This window comes from Arachis duranensis, chromosome 5 (assembly GCF_000817695.3).
Source record: "Arachis duranensis cultivar V14167 chromosome 5, aradu.V14167.gnm2.J7QH, whole genome shotgun sequence".
Taxonomy (NCBI): domain Eukaryota; kingdom Viridiplantae; phylum Streptophyta; class Magnoliopsida; order Fabales; family Fabaceae; genus Arachis; species Arachis duranensis.
Genome location: NC_029776.3, coordinates 19,654,530 through 19,675,871, shown reverse-complemented (window position 1 = coordinate 19,675,871; position 21,342 = coordinate 19,654,530). Strand labels below are relative to the sequence as shown.

At 37.5% G+C, this 21,342-nt stretch overlaps 1 protein-coding gene across 1 annotated transcript; it reads left to right on the top strand.

Annotated features, from left to right (window-relative positions):
* Positions 1–7,636: 7,636 nt before the first annotated feature.
* Positions 7,637–10,359, top strand: LOC107488640 (pectinesterase/pectinesterase inhibitor-like). The gene is made up of 2 exons (XM_052262341.1): positions 7,637–8,726; positions 9,234–10,359. The coding sequence occupies exons 1-2, from the start codon at positions 7,703–7,705 to the stop codon at positions 9,398–9,400; spliced, it is 1,191 nt and encodes a 396-aa protein (XP_052118301.1). The 5' UTR covers positions 7,637–7,702; the 3' UTR covers positions 9,401–10,359.
* Positions 10,360–21,342: the final 10,983 nt, after the last annotated feature.

The window sequence follows — 21,342 nt, the reverse complement described above, 5'->3', positions numbered from 1 at the left end:
AAGCGGGATACACTTGAGTTTGTGACCAATTTGACCAAGGTGGTGCATACTTTAGCCCACCAATGTTTGAAGACTCAAGGTAATTCCGTGACCACATGTGAAAGGTCAAAAGAAGAGCAAAGTATAAAGGAGAAATTGGAAAATTCGATGGAGAAGGAGGAGTCAAATTTTGTGTTGGAACAATTGGAGGAGCCTATGATCATTGAAGAAAAGGAAGAAGTGGTTGAAGATTTAGGAGACGTTGAGAGTCCATGGGAATGTAGCATCATGAAGAACTCTTCCAAGAAGCTTAATATTGATGTTGAGGAGGATGCGTAACCTCCAAGGCATATCATCGTTGGAGACTTGGAAAAGGCTTATCAAGAAATGGATTCAATCATGGATGAATTTCTCTCTACAATGGAATCCTCTCCCATTGGACATGGAGTTGAAATTATAGAAGAGTGTGCACAACCTCCCATACCCTTGGTGAGCAATGAGAATGAGAGTGAATCGAAAGAGAGCTACCAAGAGGAAAACGTTGGCATGGTGTATATCGAAATTGAAGAATATGAAGAGGTTGACCAAGAAATGGATTTATTCATCAATAAATTTCTATCCAAAATTGAATCACCTCCCATTAGGCAAGAAATCAAAGTTCTTAAAGACAACACCAAGCCATGTGATAAAAGGGGAAATGTTGAAATCGAGGAAGCTCGCAAAGAGGTGGAAATACACAAAGAAGAGCACAAGGAAGTAGACCTTGCATTGTCTGAGTGTTGGGAGGTCTCCCTTCCCGAGTCACCATCCAACACAACATTCAAGTGGGTAAAATTCTTATCCATAAACTTTACTTTCTCGCTTGAATATGGTTTGATTGAAACGGATGGACAACTTAGAGCTCTTTGTGGAATTAAAAGCAAGAATGAGTTGTGTAGTGGTTGCAAGTTAGGAATTAGGCTCATTAAGGTCAAAGCTTCAAGGTATAGGAACGATGACTGGAAGAATGCCACTTTACAAGGGTCTCAACGGAAGGCTTGGTATGTTAAAGAGAATTCTATATGTCAACCACCCGGAAAGAGAGAGTATGAAGACCAAATCGAAGACAGGTGCGAAAACAAGATATGGGATCCCGGTTCGCTATGTGAAGATCAACTATGGGGACTCATATCTTGGGTAGAACTTTGCCCAAGTTTGATGAAGATGGTTGGAAATTCTGTCAACCAATTGAGAAGCAAAGATCCTTGGAGATTCAAGGATGAGTACAAACATAAGCCACCATGACAATAAGCTCCCCATAAGTCCAACTTAAGGACTTAAACTAAAAGTGCTAGGTGGGAGACACCCCACCATGGTAAACTCTATCCATTCTCTTTTAGTTTTGTTTAATAAGTGATTTGAGTTACCATTGTAGGTAGATTTTCATTTCATATTGATTTGTTTGTGAAGATTGGTTGTTAGTATGTTGTATTCACTAGTAGTTGATGAAAAAATCCTAAAATCAAATTGCATTTTTGTGAATTGTATGATATTTGATTGAATAAAGAAGAGTTGTAGGCATTATAGGGAGCTCTTGAGCATTTTTTCCTGCTTTTTAGGCAAAAAAAAGGGCATCGGCGCGCTAGCACGCTGTGCGCGCGCGCGCGGATTGCACTTCTGCAACTTCTACTACAAAAACCAAAGAGTTGTGCGCGCCTTGTGCTAGCATTGTGCTGGGAGCACAACCTCATTCACGCATAAGCGCGCTGTGCACGCGCGCGCGGATTGTCCCTGCTGCATCCACGCGTAAGCACGCTGTGCGCGCGCGCGCGGATTTGCACCCTGCTTTTCTCCTTCCTCCTTTCTCCTTCTTTCTCTTCTCTTCTTCTTTCTTTCTAATTTTTTTTTCTTCTTCCTCTCTTAGAAATTTTTTTCTTTTAATATAAATGAAAATTTTTTTAATAAAAAAAATAATATAATAATAATAATAAATAAATAAATAAATAAAAAATACAAAAAAACAAAAAAATTTTTTTTTCCTCTTTTCCTCCATTTTCTTTTATTGCATTTGCTTATTTTCATTCATTGCATTTTAATTTTGTTTTTTCTACCTTGTTCTCATTTTATTTTCTAAGTTTTCCATTTTAATAATGGTGTTGAACTTTCCTACTCAATTGTTGAGACTTTCTTACATTATTTTGGTGCTTCTTGGCTTGTTTGATATTGTTGGGTGATGGAACTTTTAAATCAATGCTTCATCTTGTATGACTCTTGTGTCTTTGTGCATTGATATGACCTCATATTGTCTTTCATGACCCACTTCTTCTCATTGGAACTTGATGCTCAATACATTCTTCATGCTTTAACTTTACTCTTGCATCGAGCTTAATGATATGCCTTACCTTACATTGTTTTCTCACTCACATGCTTAGCTAATATGTAGTAGGGAATCATACTCTTATTTGGCATTAGCCCCCGCCTATGTTCTAATTGCTTTGATATCTTTGTTATAGGCTTAATTTTCTTTCCTTTTCTTTCCTTTTAGGTTGGCCACCAGAAAGGAAAAAAGGAAAAGTTTCTAAATGGGGCAACAACAAGTCCTCCGCACAACCTTTTGAAGGAGCTCATCAATTATAGCAACCCATCCACCTTGCTCTTCTTTGCATGCACCGAGGATGGTGCAATCTTCAAGTGTGGGGAGGTCGTTCGACCGATCTCCATGGGTAACAATTTCCTTTTCAACACCAAATTTTTATTTTCTTTGTTAGATTAGCTATTGCATTGCATGATAGGTTGCATGTTAGTTAGAATTCGTACATATTTTTTACCACTTCTTTTTTATTAGGACTACTTGGTTAGGGTAATTATTTTCTTTCCAAGAAACTGTTTTAGGGCACCCTACCAATTTGAAAAAGAAAATTTGTGGAACTTGCTTGAAAGAATGTATTTTGGAACATGATTTTTGAGCTAAGAACACACAAGCATGTGAGTTTTGAGCCTAATTGCGTGGTTACATCTTATAACCACTTATCGTCCTTCTTGTGTGCATTATTCTCTTTCTATGAATGTAATCTTTGATTTGTTTGATTCTTTATGTCCTTTATTTTGTGTATTCATGCATTTATATGAGTGAGGCTATTGTTTCATTAGCTCACTTACCCAAATGGCCTTACCTTCTATCTTCCTTTGTTAGCCAAATTTGAGCCTACGATTAACCCACTTTGTTCTTAATTTAGCACATTACAAGCCTTAAAGTGAAAAACAATAAATGTCCTTTATTTGGATCATTGATTAGCTTAGGCTAGTATGTGTGAGCATCATTCAAGTGTGGGAAACTTGGGAGGGACATTGGTTGAGGTAAAAGGATGTGTTTTGTTTTGTACTCTTATATTATTGTAAATATTAGGAATTGGGTACATACTCATGCGTTAATTAAATGTAAGACCTTATACATTGATATTCTTGAAAAAAAATGAGAAAAATAAAAGAAAAAGAAAAAAAGAAAAAAAATAAATGTGAAAAAAAAGAAAAGAAAAGAAAAAAAATAGGAAAAAAAAGAAAAAGAAGAAAAACAATAAAAAGGGGACAAAATGCCCCAAAGTGAAGTCCAATAAGAGTCAATGCATAAGTATTGTGAAATGAAAAAGAAAATGTATGAGTATGTGAAAAAGTGAGAATTATGGGTAGTTAGGTTAGCTTTTAATTGTATTAGATCATTATATAGGTTAGGTGGGAAAGTCTAGGTTAATCAAAGATTCAAATATTTAGTCCACTTAACCATATAGAATCCTACCTTGACCCTAGCCCCATTACAACCAAAGAATAAGACCTCATGATAATTGTATGCATGCATGAAATAATTGTTGATTGATAGATGAAAAACAAATTTTGGAAAGCATGATTAGAGGAGAATTGAGAGAATTGACCCTACATACTTGAGCGACTAGAGTGCAAACACTTCCGGTGAGGGTTCGATGCTCGACTCCTTGATTCCCGGCTTTCATGAGCGCCCTTCTTGCAAGTCTACTTGAACTTCAATTTTTATACTAAAATTGGTAGGATTCATGAATCGTCATATGACCTTAGCCCTACCCGTTTATACATGCTCTTGGAGGATTGATTTATTTTTAACCAAGTAGGTAGAATCATTTTTGCATCTAGTTACATTCATGTAGATATGATGCATATAGATAGGTTACATTGAATAAATGTTGATGCCCTTTGCTTTCTCTCGGCTTAAGCATGATGACATGTTTGGTTTAAGTGTGGGGAGGTTGATAAACCCCATTTGTAGGGCTTATCTTATGCTTGATTTAGGGGATTTTATAACCTTTTTCCCACATTTATGCAATGAAATAGCATGGTTTTGTATATTCTCCTTTAATTGTGTTTAAGAGTGAAAACATGCTTTTTAGGTCTTAAAATAGATAAGTAATTTACCTTGATTCCATTAGATGCCTTGATATGTTTGTTAAGTGATTTAAGGTTTATGAGGCAAAGATTGGATCAAGGGAATGAAGAAAGAAAGCATGAAAAGTTGGAGAACTCATGAAGAAATGAAAGAACCGGAAAGCTGTCAAGCTGACCTCTTGTCACTTAATCGACTATAACTTGAGCTACAGATGTCCAAATGATACGGTTCTAGTTGGGTTGGAAAGCTAACATCCGGGGCTTCGAAACAATATAAGATTTTCCATAGTTGCATCGCGCATAGGGGCGCGCACGCGCACGGTACGCGAACGCGCCGATGGTGGCACATGACCCACTTAATGCAACACGTGGCCAGCGATTTTAGAAGCCTTGTGGGCCCAATCCAACTCATTTCTGATGCTATTTAAGCCAAGGATTGAAGAGGAATTAACATACTTTTGATCATTAGTCATACTTTGAGTTTTAGAATAGTTTTAGAGAGAGAAGCTCTCACTTCTCTCTAAAATTAGGATTAGGTTTAGGTTAATCTCTCTTCTTAGATCTAGGTTTAATTCATGCTTTGATTCACTTTTCTTTTATCAATTCTTAATCTTCCCTTCTTCCTCCTTCTAGTTATGTGCTTTAATAATTGTAATTCTTCATTTTGTTTTGGATAGATTGTTGTTTCCTTATTTCTTTCAATAATGCAATTTGAGGTAATTCATGATAATTGTGATTTTCTTGATTGTTGTTGTTAATTCTTTGCAACAATTGTTGTTAGATTCTATTCTTGTTCTCAATTTACTATGCTTTTCTTTTGTGCCTTCCAAGTGTTTGATGAAATGCTTGGTTGGATTTTAGTATAGGTTTTGTTCCCCTTGGCCTAGGTAGAGTAATTACTGACTCTTGAGTTATCTAATTCCCTTGTTGATTGACAATTAGAAGCTGCTAATTGATTTGAATGCCTCTAAAGCTAGTCTTTCCTTTAGGAGTTGATTAGGACTTGAGGAATCAAATTGATTCATCCACTTGACTTTCCTCCATGGTTAACTAAGTGGGAGTAATGGACAATTTGTCATCACAATTGAGGAGGATAACTAGGATAGGACTTATAGTACTCATATCTTGCCTAGAGCTTTGCTAGTTGTTAGTTTATTTTCTTTGCCATTTATATTTCTGTCTAAAATCTTAAAAACCCCAATTATAACTCACAACCAATAACAAGACACTTTATTGTAATTCCTAGGGAGAACGACCCGAGGTCCAATACTTCGGTTTATAAATTTTAGGGGTTTGTACTAGTGACAAATAACTTTTTGTATGAAAGGATTATTGTTTGGTTTAGAAACTATACTTTACAACGAGATTTCATTAGTGAAATTCTAAACCATCAAAAATTCATTCATCAGTGCTACGAATCTTTTCTCATCTTGGTTTGTCCTTTTTTCTATGCTCTTAGTGGAACCCAATGTCAGACTCCAGCACAAATTGTTTCCAGGTCCACTGCTTTCCTCAACGGTTCGTGACGAAGAATCTACTTTTTGTAGCTATAGCCTTCTTCAGAAGAAAATTGCATTTTCACTCTACACACGATAAAAACAATAAAAAATGAGAAACAAAATGCTAAAGAACTTTCAACCACCACATGATAACCCTATTTATAGAATAACAACGTTTTGCCAAAGGTTTAGAAGGCGATTTATCCCTGTTAAAAAGAAGAGAAATCCACTCAGATACTTTTTGACACATCAGCAAGTAACTTGCTGGCAATCAGTTGCAGAGATTAGATTGTACAAATATGATTATATGAAAATAGATAAGGATCAATTTGTATTTCTTTAATTGTTAGGAAACACAAAGTTCATTGAACAAAAAGTTAAAGATCGAAAAGGACATTTATTCTATACTATATAATATAAATTTAAAATATGATATTTTTCTCAAAAATTAATTATATAACATGTAAATTAATATTAAACTTATAAAGCTCATTTGTCAAAAATATTGTACAAAACATCGATTTGACAATTTGGATGTAATTTAATATAATTATTTAAAAAAATGTACAAAAAAAATATACAATAACAATAATAAAATCTTGTGAAATTAAAATTTTTTTAAATATTGATTTGTGTATATTTTTTAGAGTCTTTATGTAATAAATATAATCAGCTAGTATACTCAATTTTAAGCAGATAAATTTATTTTTATTTGTTAGTGTGAATGTTTTTCTAAGATGATATTCTATGATGTGATTTTGAATTTTAATTATACTTTTTTTAGTTTATGTTTGAAAATAATAAAAAAAGAGTTGAAGATAAAATGATTGAGAATAAAAATACAAAAAATATAATATAGAAGTATAAATAAATTTTATTAATCATAATATGTTGGAATGAATACCTAGTAATTATTCGTTGTTGTGTTAAAGTTAAACGTGTTTAGAGATATTTTAGGCAGTTTATTTAATTCAGAAGATATAAAATGGAGTAATAGTGATAAAAACGTTATTGAATACGTTTAAGTAAATCTAAGGTTATATACTCTGAATATTTATAACTAAAATTGCTATTAATTATAGTAATTTTAATATAAATAATAATTATATTTAACTATTATATTTTAATTCAATTGAGATGATAAGTATGAAATTTAATTGATTAGTGGTATATTATAACGGATAGAAATTTTAAAACTATTGATGATAAATGATACTCATAAATAGATACAAATGTTTTAAATATTAGAATTTATATTCTTTAAATCATTACTATGTTGAAATTTATTTATTTATTATCTTAAAAAATTATAAAGTTACTATTTATGAAAAATTATTGATAACTTTTACAAATAACTAAGTCAGCTGAAAGCCAGCACCCCAAGGACAACGAATCTCTTATAGCTGTGCATTTATCTCATTTAATGTTTAATTAAAAGGATTTTGAAGTGTTTCAAAAAGTTGCTAAAGGACAAAATTAATATGAGAATCTTTTGCTCATTGGAACAACCATGTTCCATGAAAGTACTTGGAAATAAAGATGTTATTATCACATCATTTTTGTTTTGAAAATATCATTTCTCTCCACTTATAACTACTGCAACTAGTCTCCTAAAAAAGAAAAGAAGACAGCAATTCTAAATTAAAGAATCTCTTGGCTTCGCGTCCTCTAGCCATAAGAGTGGACATAATGAATGTTGGAACAATCTGGTGTTTGTTTACATTATTATCACAGTTTGAAGAAGTAAAGTAGTGAATGCCTCTGTAGTCTGTGGCAGTTGGACTGCGAAGCAAGCAAAGATTAGCAATTTGCACCACACATATTATATATATATAATGGCTACACATCAACAACAAAAACCTCTTCTTCTACATAACCATCATCAAAATAAAAAATCACTGTTGTTGATCTTTGATGGTGTTGTCGCCTCAACAGTTTTCATTGCTTCATATCTCATCATCAGAACCACCTCCTTCTCCTCCTTCAGCCTCTCCTCCTCATCGTCATCACCTCATCACCATGATGATCTCTATCAACATGCCATTCACAGAGCAACCTGCTTGGCCCATGTCTCAGAAATAGCACAACAAGACCCCATTTTGGCCACCACAAAAGGCCACAACTTCAATCTTCTCCAATCCTTCCTTACGAAGTCCAACTCAGGCATCCAAGAAGCCATGGACATGGCATCCGCCATCAAGATCCGCTTCAACGGTAGTCCAAAGGAGGAAGCAGCTTTACAAGTCTGTGCAGACCTCATGGACTTGTCCATTGGTAGAGTTCTTCAATCAGTGGTGGCTCTCACTAAAAGGAACACTACTCATTCTCTGCAAGATGCACACACATGGCAGAGCAGTGTTCTCACCAACCATGCCACTTGCTTGGATGGCTTAGAAGGCTTCTCTGCTCGTGCCATTATGGAGCCTCAACTCCGGGACTTAATATTTAGGTCGAGGACCTCTCTGGCCGTGCTTGCTGCACTTCTGCCACCGTTAGACAGCGAAAATCAACAACTCCTTGAGGAGCCACAGAACGGAGATATTCCGACATGGGTGACACGCAACGATATGAGGCTTTTGGAGTCTGTGGCTGCTGATATAAAGGCTAATGTTGTGGTGGCCAAGGATGGAAGCGGCAATAAGTTCAAGACGATGGCAGAGGCTGTGGCTTCTGCACCTGACAACAGTAAAACAAGGTACGTAATCTATGTGAAGAAGCAGGGAACGTACAAAGAGAATGTTGAGATCGGTAAAAAAAAGAAGAACGTCATGCTTGTTGGTGACAGTATGGATAAAACAATAATCACAGGGAGCTTGAATTATGTGGATGGAACTCCCACCTTCCAAACTGCCACCATTGGTAAAAGTTCCTTTTTCTATTCTCATTTGTTTGATCAATTCTCGCCACTAAGTGTTCATATAATGTTAAGACTTGGATTAACTAAAATAAAATTGATTTCTCCTTAGTGTAATATTTTAGAGAGACAAAAATATATTTTAAAAGTAATAATAAATGAAGTAGATCCTAACAAAATTTTATGATAGATTTATACCTCAATATTAAATTTACAGATTTTGATAGAAATTTTGTAAGATTACAGTTATAAATTTTTAGAAATTTACTTGGTATCATTTTTCCGTCGAATATCTATAAATTAGTGCCAAACTTTTTTTAGAAACTTATTTTGTAAGTTATTTTTTGTAAGAAGCTTTAAGTCCATCACTAAAATTCAGGAAGACTACTTGTTTTATTACTCTTAATTTTTTAAGAAGTGCTCTTTATTTTTTTTTTCTCTAAGAAACAGGGGCACAACCGCACAACTGCACAAGGCACATTTTGTTGAAGTCACAGTTGTTTTTTTTGCAGCGGCTGTTGGTGATGGATTTATAGGGCAGGACATTTGGTTCCAAAACACGGCAGGCCCAGAGAAGCACCAAGTCGTGGCACTCCGTGTGGGCGCTGACACCTCCGTGATTAACCGGTGCTGCATTGATGCGTACCAGGACACTCTCTACGTTCACAGCAACAGGTAGTTCTACCGTGACTCCTTCATCACCGGCACCATCGACTTCATCTTTCGAATATATAAGTTGTGTTACAAAAGTGCAAGCTAGTGACCCGAAAGCCCCTTACCAAGCAGAAGAACATCGTTACGGCCCAAAGAAGAGTGGACCCTAACCAGAATACAGGCACTTCAATTAAGCAATGTAAGGTGACACCAAGCTCCGATCTGAAGCCTGTGGTCAAGACTTTCTGGGTCGTCCCTGGAAGAAGTATTCAAGAACAGTGGTGATGGAATCCTTCCTAGACAATCACATCGATCCAGCTGGATGGGCTGAATGGAACGCTGAGAGTAAGGACTTTCTAGAAAGTAGAAACACTGTATTACGGAGAGTACATGAACAATGGGCCGGGTGCTGGTACCAGCAAAAGGGTCCATTGGGCAGGTTACCATGTGTTCTGACAAGGATACTCTTTTCTGAGGTATAGCTCGGTTCTGCTCTTTCTGTCACTACAACGTTTCAGCTCGGAAGCGTAACACCCTTGCGAACTTGAACCCGAGCATAGTACTTGCAAAAAGGATTCTAACACTTAAATCAGTGAAGAAGTACTTAAAAAATGAGTATATAGTCAATGAGTTGATGTTTTATGGTCTGCCTTATATTGTCGGTCCTCAACTTGATTTATAGTTCGTGTGAGGTTAAATTATTCTTCGGTTGGTACCGAGACAACATACTCCTTGCTCTCTGAAGAATAATTTGCCAAAGTTAAATACTTTTCTAAGAGTTGATCTCGTACCTGAAAATGACCAACTACCTGTTGTACTACGAGGAGGGAATCACAATATACCATTAGATTTTTTACTTCTATTTTTTTTGCTAACCGGAGGCCTGCCAAGAGTGCTTTATATTCGGCTTGGTTATCGGTTGCTTGAAATAAGAATTTGATTGAATGTTTGGCTTGGCCTCCAGTGTCATCCTTTAGTAGGATTCCCGCTCCACATCTGCTTTAATTTGATGCACCATCTAAATATAACTCCCATGTCTTGACTGGTTCTTCAAGGTCGGTAAACTCTAATATGAAGTTGGCAAGTGCTTGTATTTTAGGAGATCTTCGTGATTGGTAGGAGATGTTGAATTCAGAGAGCTCTATTGCCCATTTTGTAAGTCGTCCCGCTCAGTTTGGTTTTGGTAGTATTTGGTGTAGGGATTGGCCAGTCCGAACTATTATTTGATGTGTCTGAAAGTAGTGTCGTAGACACCGAGCTGTGGTAACTAAGCCAAATGCTAATTTTTCTATTGTCGAGTACCTTGTTTCAGCGTTTTGTAATACGTTGCTCACAAAGTATACTGGGTGTTGCTTTTTCCTTGTTTCTGTTACAAGCACGGAGCTGACCGTGTTAGTTGAAATTGAAAGAAATACGGAAAGGGGTTTACCTTGTTGTGGATTCTTGAGGATAGGTGGTGAGCCGAGAAGGTTTTTGAATTCGACGAAGGCTTTTTCACATTCGTCTGTCCAAAGGAACCTTTCGGCCTTTCTCAAAGTGTTGAAGAAGTGGTATGACTTGGCAGCTACTGCAGGCAAGAATCGGGACAGGGCTGCTAGACAACCTGTGAGTTACTACACTTCTTTAATTTATCGAGGTGATTGCATGTTTATCACGGACTGACACTTATCAGAATTAGCTTCTATCCCCTTGTTTGTCAGTAGAAATCCAAGGAATTTACCTCTATGTACTCCAAATGCGCATTTCTCTGGGTTTAGTCTCATATTATACTTTCGGAGTTGCTGAAAAATCACATTAAGATCGACTTCATGTTGTTGCTCGAAGCTCGACTTGACCACCATGTCGTCGATGTATATTTCAATGTTTCGGCAAATTTGATCCTTGAAGACCTTGTTCTTTAGTCTCTGGTAGGTTACTCCTGCATTTTTTAGTGCGAACGACATGACTTTATAGCAAAAATTATCTTGGTCGGTTACAAATGCTATTTTATCTTCGTCATCAGGTTGCCTTTGTATTTGATTGTAACTAGAATAGGCGTCTAAGAAACTTAGCACTTGATATCCTGAAGTGTCGTCCACCAGTCTATCAATGTTCCTTCGGGCAAGCTTTGTTCACATATGTAAAGTCCACACACATGCGCCCTTTTTCTGAGCTCTTCTTAACCATTACCACATTCGCTAACCATGATGAAAAGTGAATTTCTCAGATGAAACATGAATCAAGTAATTTTTGTGTTTCTGTAGTTGCTGCATTTCTTCTTTCTGTGCCCATATTTCGTTTCTTTTGTCTTATAAGTCGGGCGTTATGGATGACTACTAGCTTGTGGCATATAAAGTTTGGATCGATCCCTAGCATGTCGGCAGATATCCATGCAAACAGGTTGGAGTTGGACTTTAATGTGTCAATAAGCTTTTGTTTTGTTCCTGTAGAGAAAACAGAGCCGATGTTAGTAAACTGGTCTGTTTTCCTAAGTTGTACCTTCTCTAGGTCATCCGTTAGGGCAGGATGACTGTTACTGTTCCTTGGATCTAGCTCGGCCAAGGTTAGAAAGCTTTTCGAGTTGTAAACAGAATGGACTCTTGTGATAATTTCCTTTGGGTTGACTTTCAAACCCATGTTGTAGTATTGTCTAGCTTCCTTGTGGTCTGCATGGACTATTGTTATTATATTATCCTGCATAGGAAACTTAACACAAAAGTGAACTGTAGAAATGATGGCTCCAAAGGAGTTAAGGGATGGACGCCCCAAAATAACATTATAGGGACTTGCACAGTCGACTACTAAAAATTGAATATCTAGGGTTTTTGAGTTCGGAGACTCCCGTAGCGTTGTTCTCAGCCATACATAACCTGATACAAGGACTCTTTCTCCGGAGAATCCTACCAATTCCCCGAGTGATGGTTGTAGTGCTTTGTCGCTAAGCTGCATCCTCTTGAAGGTGGAGTAGAATAAGACGTCGGCGCTACTCCTCGGGTCGTGTAGAACCTTTTTTTACAGTTAGTTCTTCCATGTGTATTGAGATTACCACTGTATCGTCCAAGTTTGGGCATTGTGACTTGAAGTCAAATGCGCCAAAAGTGATTTGGGTTGTTGGAGCCAAAGTTTGGGTCCTTTTCTGAGACCCTTCCATTATCATCATAGCTCTGTAACTTCTCTTCCTAGCTGTACTGGTTGCTCCTCCTCTTGCAAAGCCACCTGAAATGTAGTTTATCACTCATTTAGATGCAGGAGTTTTGACTGGTCCATACCAGGTTCCTTTTTCTTTGTGGTCGGAGCTATAGCTCGGTTTGCCAGTATCTCTTGATTCCTTTTGGCTCCTGGAAGTGACATATTTATCCAGTAGACCTTGTCTTGCTAATCTTTCCAACAAGTCTTTGACCATTACGCATTCATCAGTGGTATGGACATACTTCGGGTGAAATGCACAATGCTTGCTTCTATCTACATACTTTTGGTCCTGATATGTGCCTTCTTTGCTCGGTGATTTTATTAGTTTGTTGTGCAATATTTCCATGATGATGTTTTCTCTTTTGGTATTGAATTTGGTGTATGAGTCAAACTTTGGTGTTAATTTGAAAGGTTTTTTGGGGTCCTTGCTGTGAGATCTGGGAGGTTTTTCCTCTTCCTTTCGAGATAAGGGTCTTTCGTTTCTCTGAGCTTCACGTAATTCTTCAATTTCAATTTTCCCGATGGCCTTGTCTCTGAATTCCTCCAATGTCTTCGGCTTTGCAACTGCTATTGCTTCCTGAAATTCCCAGGTCAGATGCCACTTTTTATCGCGTGGAGTTGTACTTCTGGATTAAGGTATGGGATTTCCATGGCCGCTTTTGTGAAGCGCGTCATGTAATCCTTCAAGCTCTTATGTTGTACTTGTTTGATTGTACTGAGATAGTCTGAATCTTGCACATAGATTTCGGATACTGCAAAGTGGTTTATGAACAACTTTGCGAATTGTCAAAGCTTGATATTGAACTTGCAGATAGGTTAGAGAACCATAATAAAGGGTCTCCATCTAGAAAGGTTGGAAAAGATCGGCACAAGATGGGATCAGAGTCACTATTAAGAAACATCATAGATTCGAATTTTGTGACATGAATTTTAGGGTCTCTAATCCCCTTGTACGACGTTAAAGTCATTGGAAGTGTAAAATTTTTAGGCATTTTAAAATTCATTATTTCTTCTGAGAATGGGTCGGTCCATCATCTTTCTGTTTTGGGAGGTGTTTTCCTTGTCTTCACATTTGATTCTGACTGTCGTTCCTCATGGAGGTCAGCATTGGCCTTCTTGTCGTTCTTTTCCTTGCCATTGTTCTGCATTGTTGCTAACAGTTCGGCCATTCGTTGGTTTTCCACCTGTAGAGCGGCGTTAGCAACCAAGAGTTCGGCATTAGTTGGGTTGGCCTGAGGAGTCCCTGAATGATCCGTCATGTTTCGTGGGAGATGTTTAGTGGGATAGAGTTTTGTTACGTTGAATAGTTTGATTTTGATATGACCGAGGTATATGCCGGTTTTTTCCGATGTATAAGGGATATGGTACACCATGTTATCACGAGTGCCGCAGAAGCTAGCAAGTTCACAGTTTCGCAACTCACGCAAGGTGATCTTTGGTTGGCTGAAACAGGGGTTAACTTCATTTCAGCCCTCTAGACTCCATAATATGTGTGTTTTTATGCTACTGCTCGTGAAATAAAATAAAGCTCTTCTGCTGTATGTAGTTTACACTTTACTTAACCTTGTAGCAGCTATCAGCCTTATAATGGGGAGTATGGGGAGACTATGCCATTTGAGCTATAGCTCGTTAGCATGCATCATATATATTTAGAGAATAAGGATTATTCAAATGATATTGGCTTAGTTAATGGATGGAACTATTTAATTAGTCTTCCATGGACATTGGGCAAACTAGATAATAGATGGGAAGAAGAGATTAGAAAAATCAAAATTTACATATACTTTTATTAATATTATATACTATTGAACACAATAATATTTCATTATAGATACAGAAAAAGCAACAATTAGTAATGATCATATCAAAATTAAAAAATTGAACTTAATTATTGGTTTTTTATTTCTTTAAGTGATAAACTATCATTTTTACTCATAAATATTCAGGATGTTGACAAGTCTACCTACAAAAAATCGTAATAACTTTGTACCTATGAAATATGAATTTTGATAGACAAAATTATTCAAACCTTAAAAAATTATTCAAAATTCCTAAACTATCCCTTATAATTAACCTACCTCACCTCTAATTCCAAACCCTAACCTTGTACCATCACTACTCAAATTTCTCCTTATCCAACTCTCATCCCTTAGCTTCTATAGCGGCTATTACTACTGCTTCAACCACCATTATCGCCTCTTCTTTACCATCACCTTCATGTGACCTTGTCGTTGTTATTGAAAATCATGTATTTGAAGGTTCTTTTTGCCACAAAACTTAGATTTTCTCTTTGCTTTCATGCCATTATGATATTGATAAATCACTATTTTATGGTTTATCTTGTGCTCAATTGAGTGGTTTTTATCTACTCTTTACCCACTTATTCATACTATTTGCATGGTTTTATATTTCCTTCCTGATTATGTGCTTTGATTGAAAACATGCTACTTTGAACTTATATTTGCTTATTATTAATCCTCTCTTATCACCATTAGATGCCTTGATATGTGTGTTAAGTGTTTTCAGATATTATAAGGTAGGAATGGCTCAGAGGATGGAAAGGAAGCATGCAAAAGTGAAAGGAATGCAAGAAGTTGGAGAAACTGTTAAGCTGTCCAGCCTGACCTCTTCGCATTCAAACGGCTATAACTCTAGCTACAGAGGTCCAAACGTTGCGGTTCTAGTTGCGTTAGAAAGCTAACGTCTGGGGCTTCGATTTGATATATAATTTGCCATAGTTGCCCCGACTCCAGGCGATGCAAACGCGTGGGTCACGCGGACGCGTGACCTGGCCAACACCCAATCCGCGCGGTCACGTGGACGACGCGGCCGCGTCACTTTTCCGCGACCTGTACGGACCAGAAAGCGCTGGAAGTGATTTCTAGGCTGTTTCTGACCCAGTTTTCGGCCCAGAGAACATAGATTAGAGGCTATAAAGTAGGGGAATGCATCCATTCATAAGGAGGCCTCTCATAATTTACTTTTCATGTTTTAAACGTAGTTTTGGAGAGAGAGGTTCTCTCCTCTCTCTCTCTCTCTTAGGATTTAGGACTTCTCTTTCTAGAGTGACTCTCGATCTAGGTTTAATATTCCTTTTTACTATTTAATTTCTCTTTTATATTTTGATTACTCTGAAGCCTTTATTATGTTCGATTGATGTTGCCCAATTGGCTGTTGATGACATTTTTATTTAATGATAATTGAGGTATTTTCAGTTTATAATTATTCTCTTTGAATTAAGTTGCCATTGCTTCCCATCTAAGGACATTTTTATTATTCCAGCAATTTTACTTTTTCCCCTTTTGATTCTGATTAAGAATTTAGTAACTCAACAGTTATTGAACTCAACGTAATTAATAATCGTTATCTTGCTAATTGAGCTGCACCTAAATAATCCCAACCTTTTCTTAGGAAATAATTAGGATTCATAGGTCAATTTAATTAGTCCCTTGACTTTCCTTGCCCTGGTAAAGATTGACCAAGTGGAGTTTAGATTCAACTTTTATTATAGTTGAGAGAGATAACTAAGTTAGACCTCTAAATTTCCTTATCTTGCCAAAAGTTGTTTTACAGTTATTTATTTATTTTTAATTGCCATTTACTTTACTTGTCATTCAAATCACTTGCTTCTCACCTTCTAAACCCCGAATTCACAACCTTTATAGCCAATAATAAGAACATACTTCCTCGCAGTTCCTTGAGAAGACGACCCGAGGTTTGAATACTCGGTTAACAATTTCTAAAGGGGTTTGTTACTTGTGACACCCAAAACGTTTGTATGATAGGACTTTTGAAGGTTTAGAAACTATACTTGCAACGAGGATTTATCCGCAATTTTCTAGACCACGCAAAAGCCCTCTCATCAAAATGGCGCCGTTGCCGGGGAACTGCTAACGTGTGCCTTATTATTGGTTATTGTAAATATTTTTCTTTTGCTTGTTTATTTATTTTCGTTCTTCCTTTTTATCTTTATTTGCTACTATGAACTCTCACCCCTCTCCCCAATACCAATCCAATCGTTCCCAGTCATTACTACTTCCTTATGTATCGTGTCTAAGTCCAGCAAACCATGAAGCAGAGGATCGCCTTAAAGAAACAATAACTAAATTTCAAACAACCATTCAACAACTGGAGCACGCACTAATCCAATGGGCCACTAAACGCTCAAATATACAAGGATCAACCACAGCTCCATGTGGACAACCCGATGAAGAGCGTAGCATGAAAGAAATACTAGAGACTCCAGTGGACAAGGCAGAGAATGAATTCGTACTAGAACAAGTGGAAGAAGCTGTCATTGTTCAAGAAGAAGAGTTGGTTGAAGATCTAGGCGATGCTGAACTTCCTTGGGAATCCAGAATTGAGGAAAACTCTGTCCAAGATGCCACAGTTGATGCTAAGGAGAATACCATACAATCTCCAAGGCAAGTCGTTTACGAAGAATCAGACGAAGTAATCCAAGAAGCAATTTTTCTTGATGATGATGATCACGAGTCCTGTTCTCTCAGTGATGAACTTGCGTCCGCAAGTGAATTCTCTGAGATCGAAGAATCTTCCCCAATTGAATATGAAGATGATGCGGAGGTAGATTTCTCTCAACCTCCAATCTATGACTTGAGTGATGAGGAAGACACGGAAGACTTTGACCAAGACACAGATACAATTGAAGATCTTTGCAAAGAAGTGGAGGAATTCACAAAAGAGCATAAGGGAGTAAAACTTACAGAACCACCAGAAACACCTATCCCAAGGCCACTACCACCTAATACAAGCTTCAAGTGGGTACAATCCTTAACTTACAATTTTACTTATTCACTTAAATATGGTTTACTTGAAACAGATGGCCAGCTTAGAGCTCTCTGCGGCTTTAAGAGTAAGAGGGAAATGGCTCGTACTCAGAGCTGGTGCACAAGGTTCAATAAGGTTCCACGCTTCACCTCGAAGTACACGGATTGGTATCGTGCTCAATTGCATGGATCACGGAGAACGTTTGGTTACCATGGTGAGATTCTACTCTTTAAACCGCCTGGATGGAAACAGGTAGATCAAGACGGAGGCGGATTTAAAAGCAAGGCTTGGAATCCTGGAGTTTATTCTGACATTTATCACCCCGGGAACCTAAAAATCTGTTTGAAGCTGTTCAAAAGCTTCACATGCCTAGTTTGGGACCCCAGAGGCTATTGGCATTCCAAGCACTGGTGGAGATTTTTGGACGAATTTAAACATAAGCCACCATAGCAGAAAGCTCTTCCAATGTCCAACTTAAGGACTTTAACTAAAAGTGCTAGGTGGGAGACAACCCACCATGGTATGGTCGTTTCTTTTTCAGTTTATTTCATCATTATTTGTTTTTATTTTTATTTCCTTTTCATTTTACTTTAGTAAACCTGGAATCATGCATAGCACTCATATTAATCACTGCATTCTGCATTGTTCATGCATTAAAAAAAAATTTCCGCTACGCGACGCGTCCACATCGCTTGGAGAGAAAGGAAAAATAAAAATGAACAGAGAGTCACGCTGGAGCGTGGCTGGAGGCGTGCTAATGGCACATATCGACCCACGCAACCGCGTCGAATGGGAAGTATGGCCTCCCACGCGACCGCGTGCCCTGCATTTTCGACGTAAAAGGGTGCACAATGCCATATTGTGCGAGAGTGGTGCTGGAAGCACAATCCTTGTCACGCGACCGCGTTGCCGATGCGGCCGCGTCAATTATTTTCTGACGCACACTCACGCGATCGGGTCACCCAATTTTGGCAATTAAAATGAATCGAACAGAGAGTTGTGCTGGAGCGAGGCCGCACTCGTGCCAGCAGCGCAACACGGGTCACGCGACCGCGTGACTAACGCGATCGCGTGCCCATACTTAATGCGCATCCACGCGAACGCGTGCCCTACGCGGCCGCGTCACATGCGCCGCACAGCTCACCCTAAAATTGCCACATATCTTATCTTTCTCTCCTCCAAATCCTAATTTTTCTTCTCCTTTCTTATTTCTTCCTTCTCCCTTCTTCCTTCTATCTCACCTTTTACTCTCTCTCTCTCTCTCACCTCCATTAACAAAGTTTTATTTTCTTCTTCCCTTCTTCCTTTTCTATCATTCTTCTTATTTTATATGTTATTTTCTTTTCTTTTCTTTTTCTATTCTTTATCCATATTTTCTTTCTTCTTCTTTCCTTTTTACATGGTGCTAGAAATTTATTTGAGTCATTATTCCTCATTAAATGCTTGTGGATTGTTGCAAATTATTTGGCAATTATATATTATTTTCTTTAAAGGGTTGCTTGCATGTTTACTTTAATACCATATGGCATTTTGCACTTCTCTTTTATACTTCCTACTATTCAAAGCATGTTTTTCACAAATTTCCCTTACTATTTTATTAACTAAATTTAATTGCCAATACAAATGTGATAGTTTGTTATGAAGTGATGCTTGATCTATGCTACTCATGCCCTTGCCGGCATGAAATTGAATCCTTGGTTAGCTTAAGATAGAAAATCATGAATAGAATTAAATGTGGGAAACCTTGTGGGAACATGAGTGATAGAAACAAAGGGTTAGGAAGATTAAAAAGAAATAAAAATAAATTTGGAAAGCATGCTGATGAGCGGATAATTTATACGCTTTTTGGCATTATTTTTAGGTAGTTTTTAGTAAGTTCAAGCTACTTTTAGGGATGTTTTCATTAATTTTTATGTTAAATTCACATTTCTGGACTTTACTATGAGTTTGTGTGTTTTTCTGTGATTTCAGGTAATTTCTAGCTGAAATTGAGGGACTTGAGCAAAACTCTGAAAAAGGCTGACAAAAAGACTGCTAATGTTGTTAGAATCTGACCTCCCTGCACTCAAAATAGATTTTCTGGAGTTACAGAACCCCAAATGGCGCGCTCTCAATGGCGTTGGAAAGTAGACATCTAGAGCTTTCCAGCAATATATAATAGTCCATACTTTATTCGGGAATTGACGACGTAAAGTGGCGCTCAACGCCAAGTACATGCTACTGTCTGGAGTTAACCGCCAGAAACATGTCACGACCCGGAGTTGAACGCCCAAAACACGTCATAACTTGGCGTTCAACTCCAATAAAAGTCTCAACTCATGGATAGATCAAGCTCAGCCCAAACATACACCAAGTGGGCCCCAGAATGCATCAAATACTTACTCATGTAAACCCTAGTAGCTAGTCTAGTATAAATAGGATACTTTACTATTGTATTAGACATCTTTGGTCTCAGTTTTGTTTTATTCTTCATCTTAGGAGGCTATTGATCACGTTTTAGGGGGCTGGCCACTCGGCCATGCCTGAACCTTTCACTTATGTATTTTCAACGGTGGAGTTTCTACACACCATAGATTAAGGGTGTGGAGCTTTGTTGTACCTCAAGTTTCAATACAATTACTATTATTTTCTATTCAATTCTATTTTATTCTTATTCCAAGATATACGTTGCACTTCAACTTGATGAATGTGATGATCCGTGACACTCATCATCATTCTCACCTATGAACGCGCGTGACTGATAACCACTTCCGTTCTACCTTAGGCCGGGCGCATATCTCTTAGATTCCCCAACAGAATCTTCATGGTATAAGCTAGATAGATGGCAGAATTCATGGGGATCCGGAAAGTATAACCTTGTCTGTGGTATTCCGAGTAGGATCCCGGGAATTCGGAAAGTCTAACCTTGTCCGTGGTATTCCGAGTAGGATTCCGGTATTGAATGAATGTGACGAGCTTCAAACTCCTGAAGGCTGGGCGTCAGTAACAGACGCAAAAGAATCAAGGGATTCTATTCCAACCTGATTGAGAACCAACAGATGATTAGCCGTGCTGTAGAACCGACAGGTGATTAGCCGTGCTATGACAGAGCATTTGGACCATTTTCACTGAGAGGATGGGATGTAGCCATTGTCAAGGGTGATGCCTCCAAACGATTAGCCATGCAGTGACAGCGCATAGGACCATTTTCCCGAGAGGATGAAAAGTAGTCATTGATGACGGTGATGCCCTACATACAGCTTGCCATGGAAAGGATTAAGAAGAATTGGATGAAAGCAACAGGAAAACAGAGATACGAGAGGATTCTAGCATCTCCACACGCCTATCTGAAATCCCCACCATTAATTTACATAAGTATTTCTATCCTATTTTATTTTCTTTTTCAAAATTATTTTCGAAATCCATAAACATTTAATCTGCCTAACTGAGATTTACAAGGTGACCATAGCTTGCTTCATACCAACAATCTCTGTGGGATCGACCCTTACTCACGTAAGGTATTACTTGGATGACCCAGTACACTTGCTGGTTAAGTTGAACGTCGTTGTGATCACATATGCCAAAGAGCCATTAAATAAATCTCATGCAAATACAAAGAGGGCAATCACAATTTCGTCCACCAAGTTTTTGGCGCCGTTGCCGGAGATTGTTCGAGTATGGACAACTGACGGTTCATCTTGTTGCTCAGATTAGGTAAGTTTCTTTTCAAAAACTTTTTCAAAATTTTTCTTTTTCGTTTTTCCAAAATTTTTTTCGAAAAAAATTATTAAAAATCCAAAAAATTAATAAAATCATAAAATTCAAAAATATTTTGTGTTTCTTGTTTGAGTCTTGAGTCAATTTTTAAGTTTGGTGTCAATTGCATGTCTTAAAAATTTTACTTGCATTTTTCGAAAATTCCATGCATTCATAGTGTTCTTCATGATCTTCAAGTTGTTCTTGACAAGTCTTCTTGTTTGATCTTGATGATTTCTTGTTTTGTGTTGTTTGTTGTTTTTCATATGCATTTTT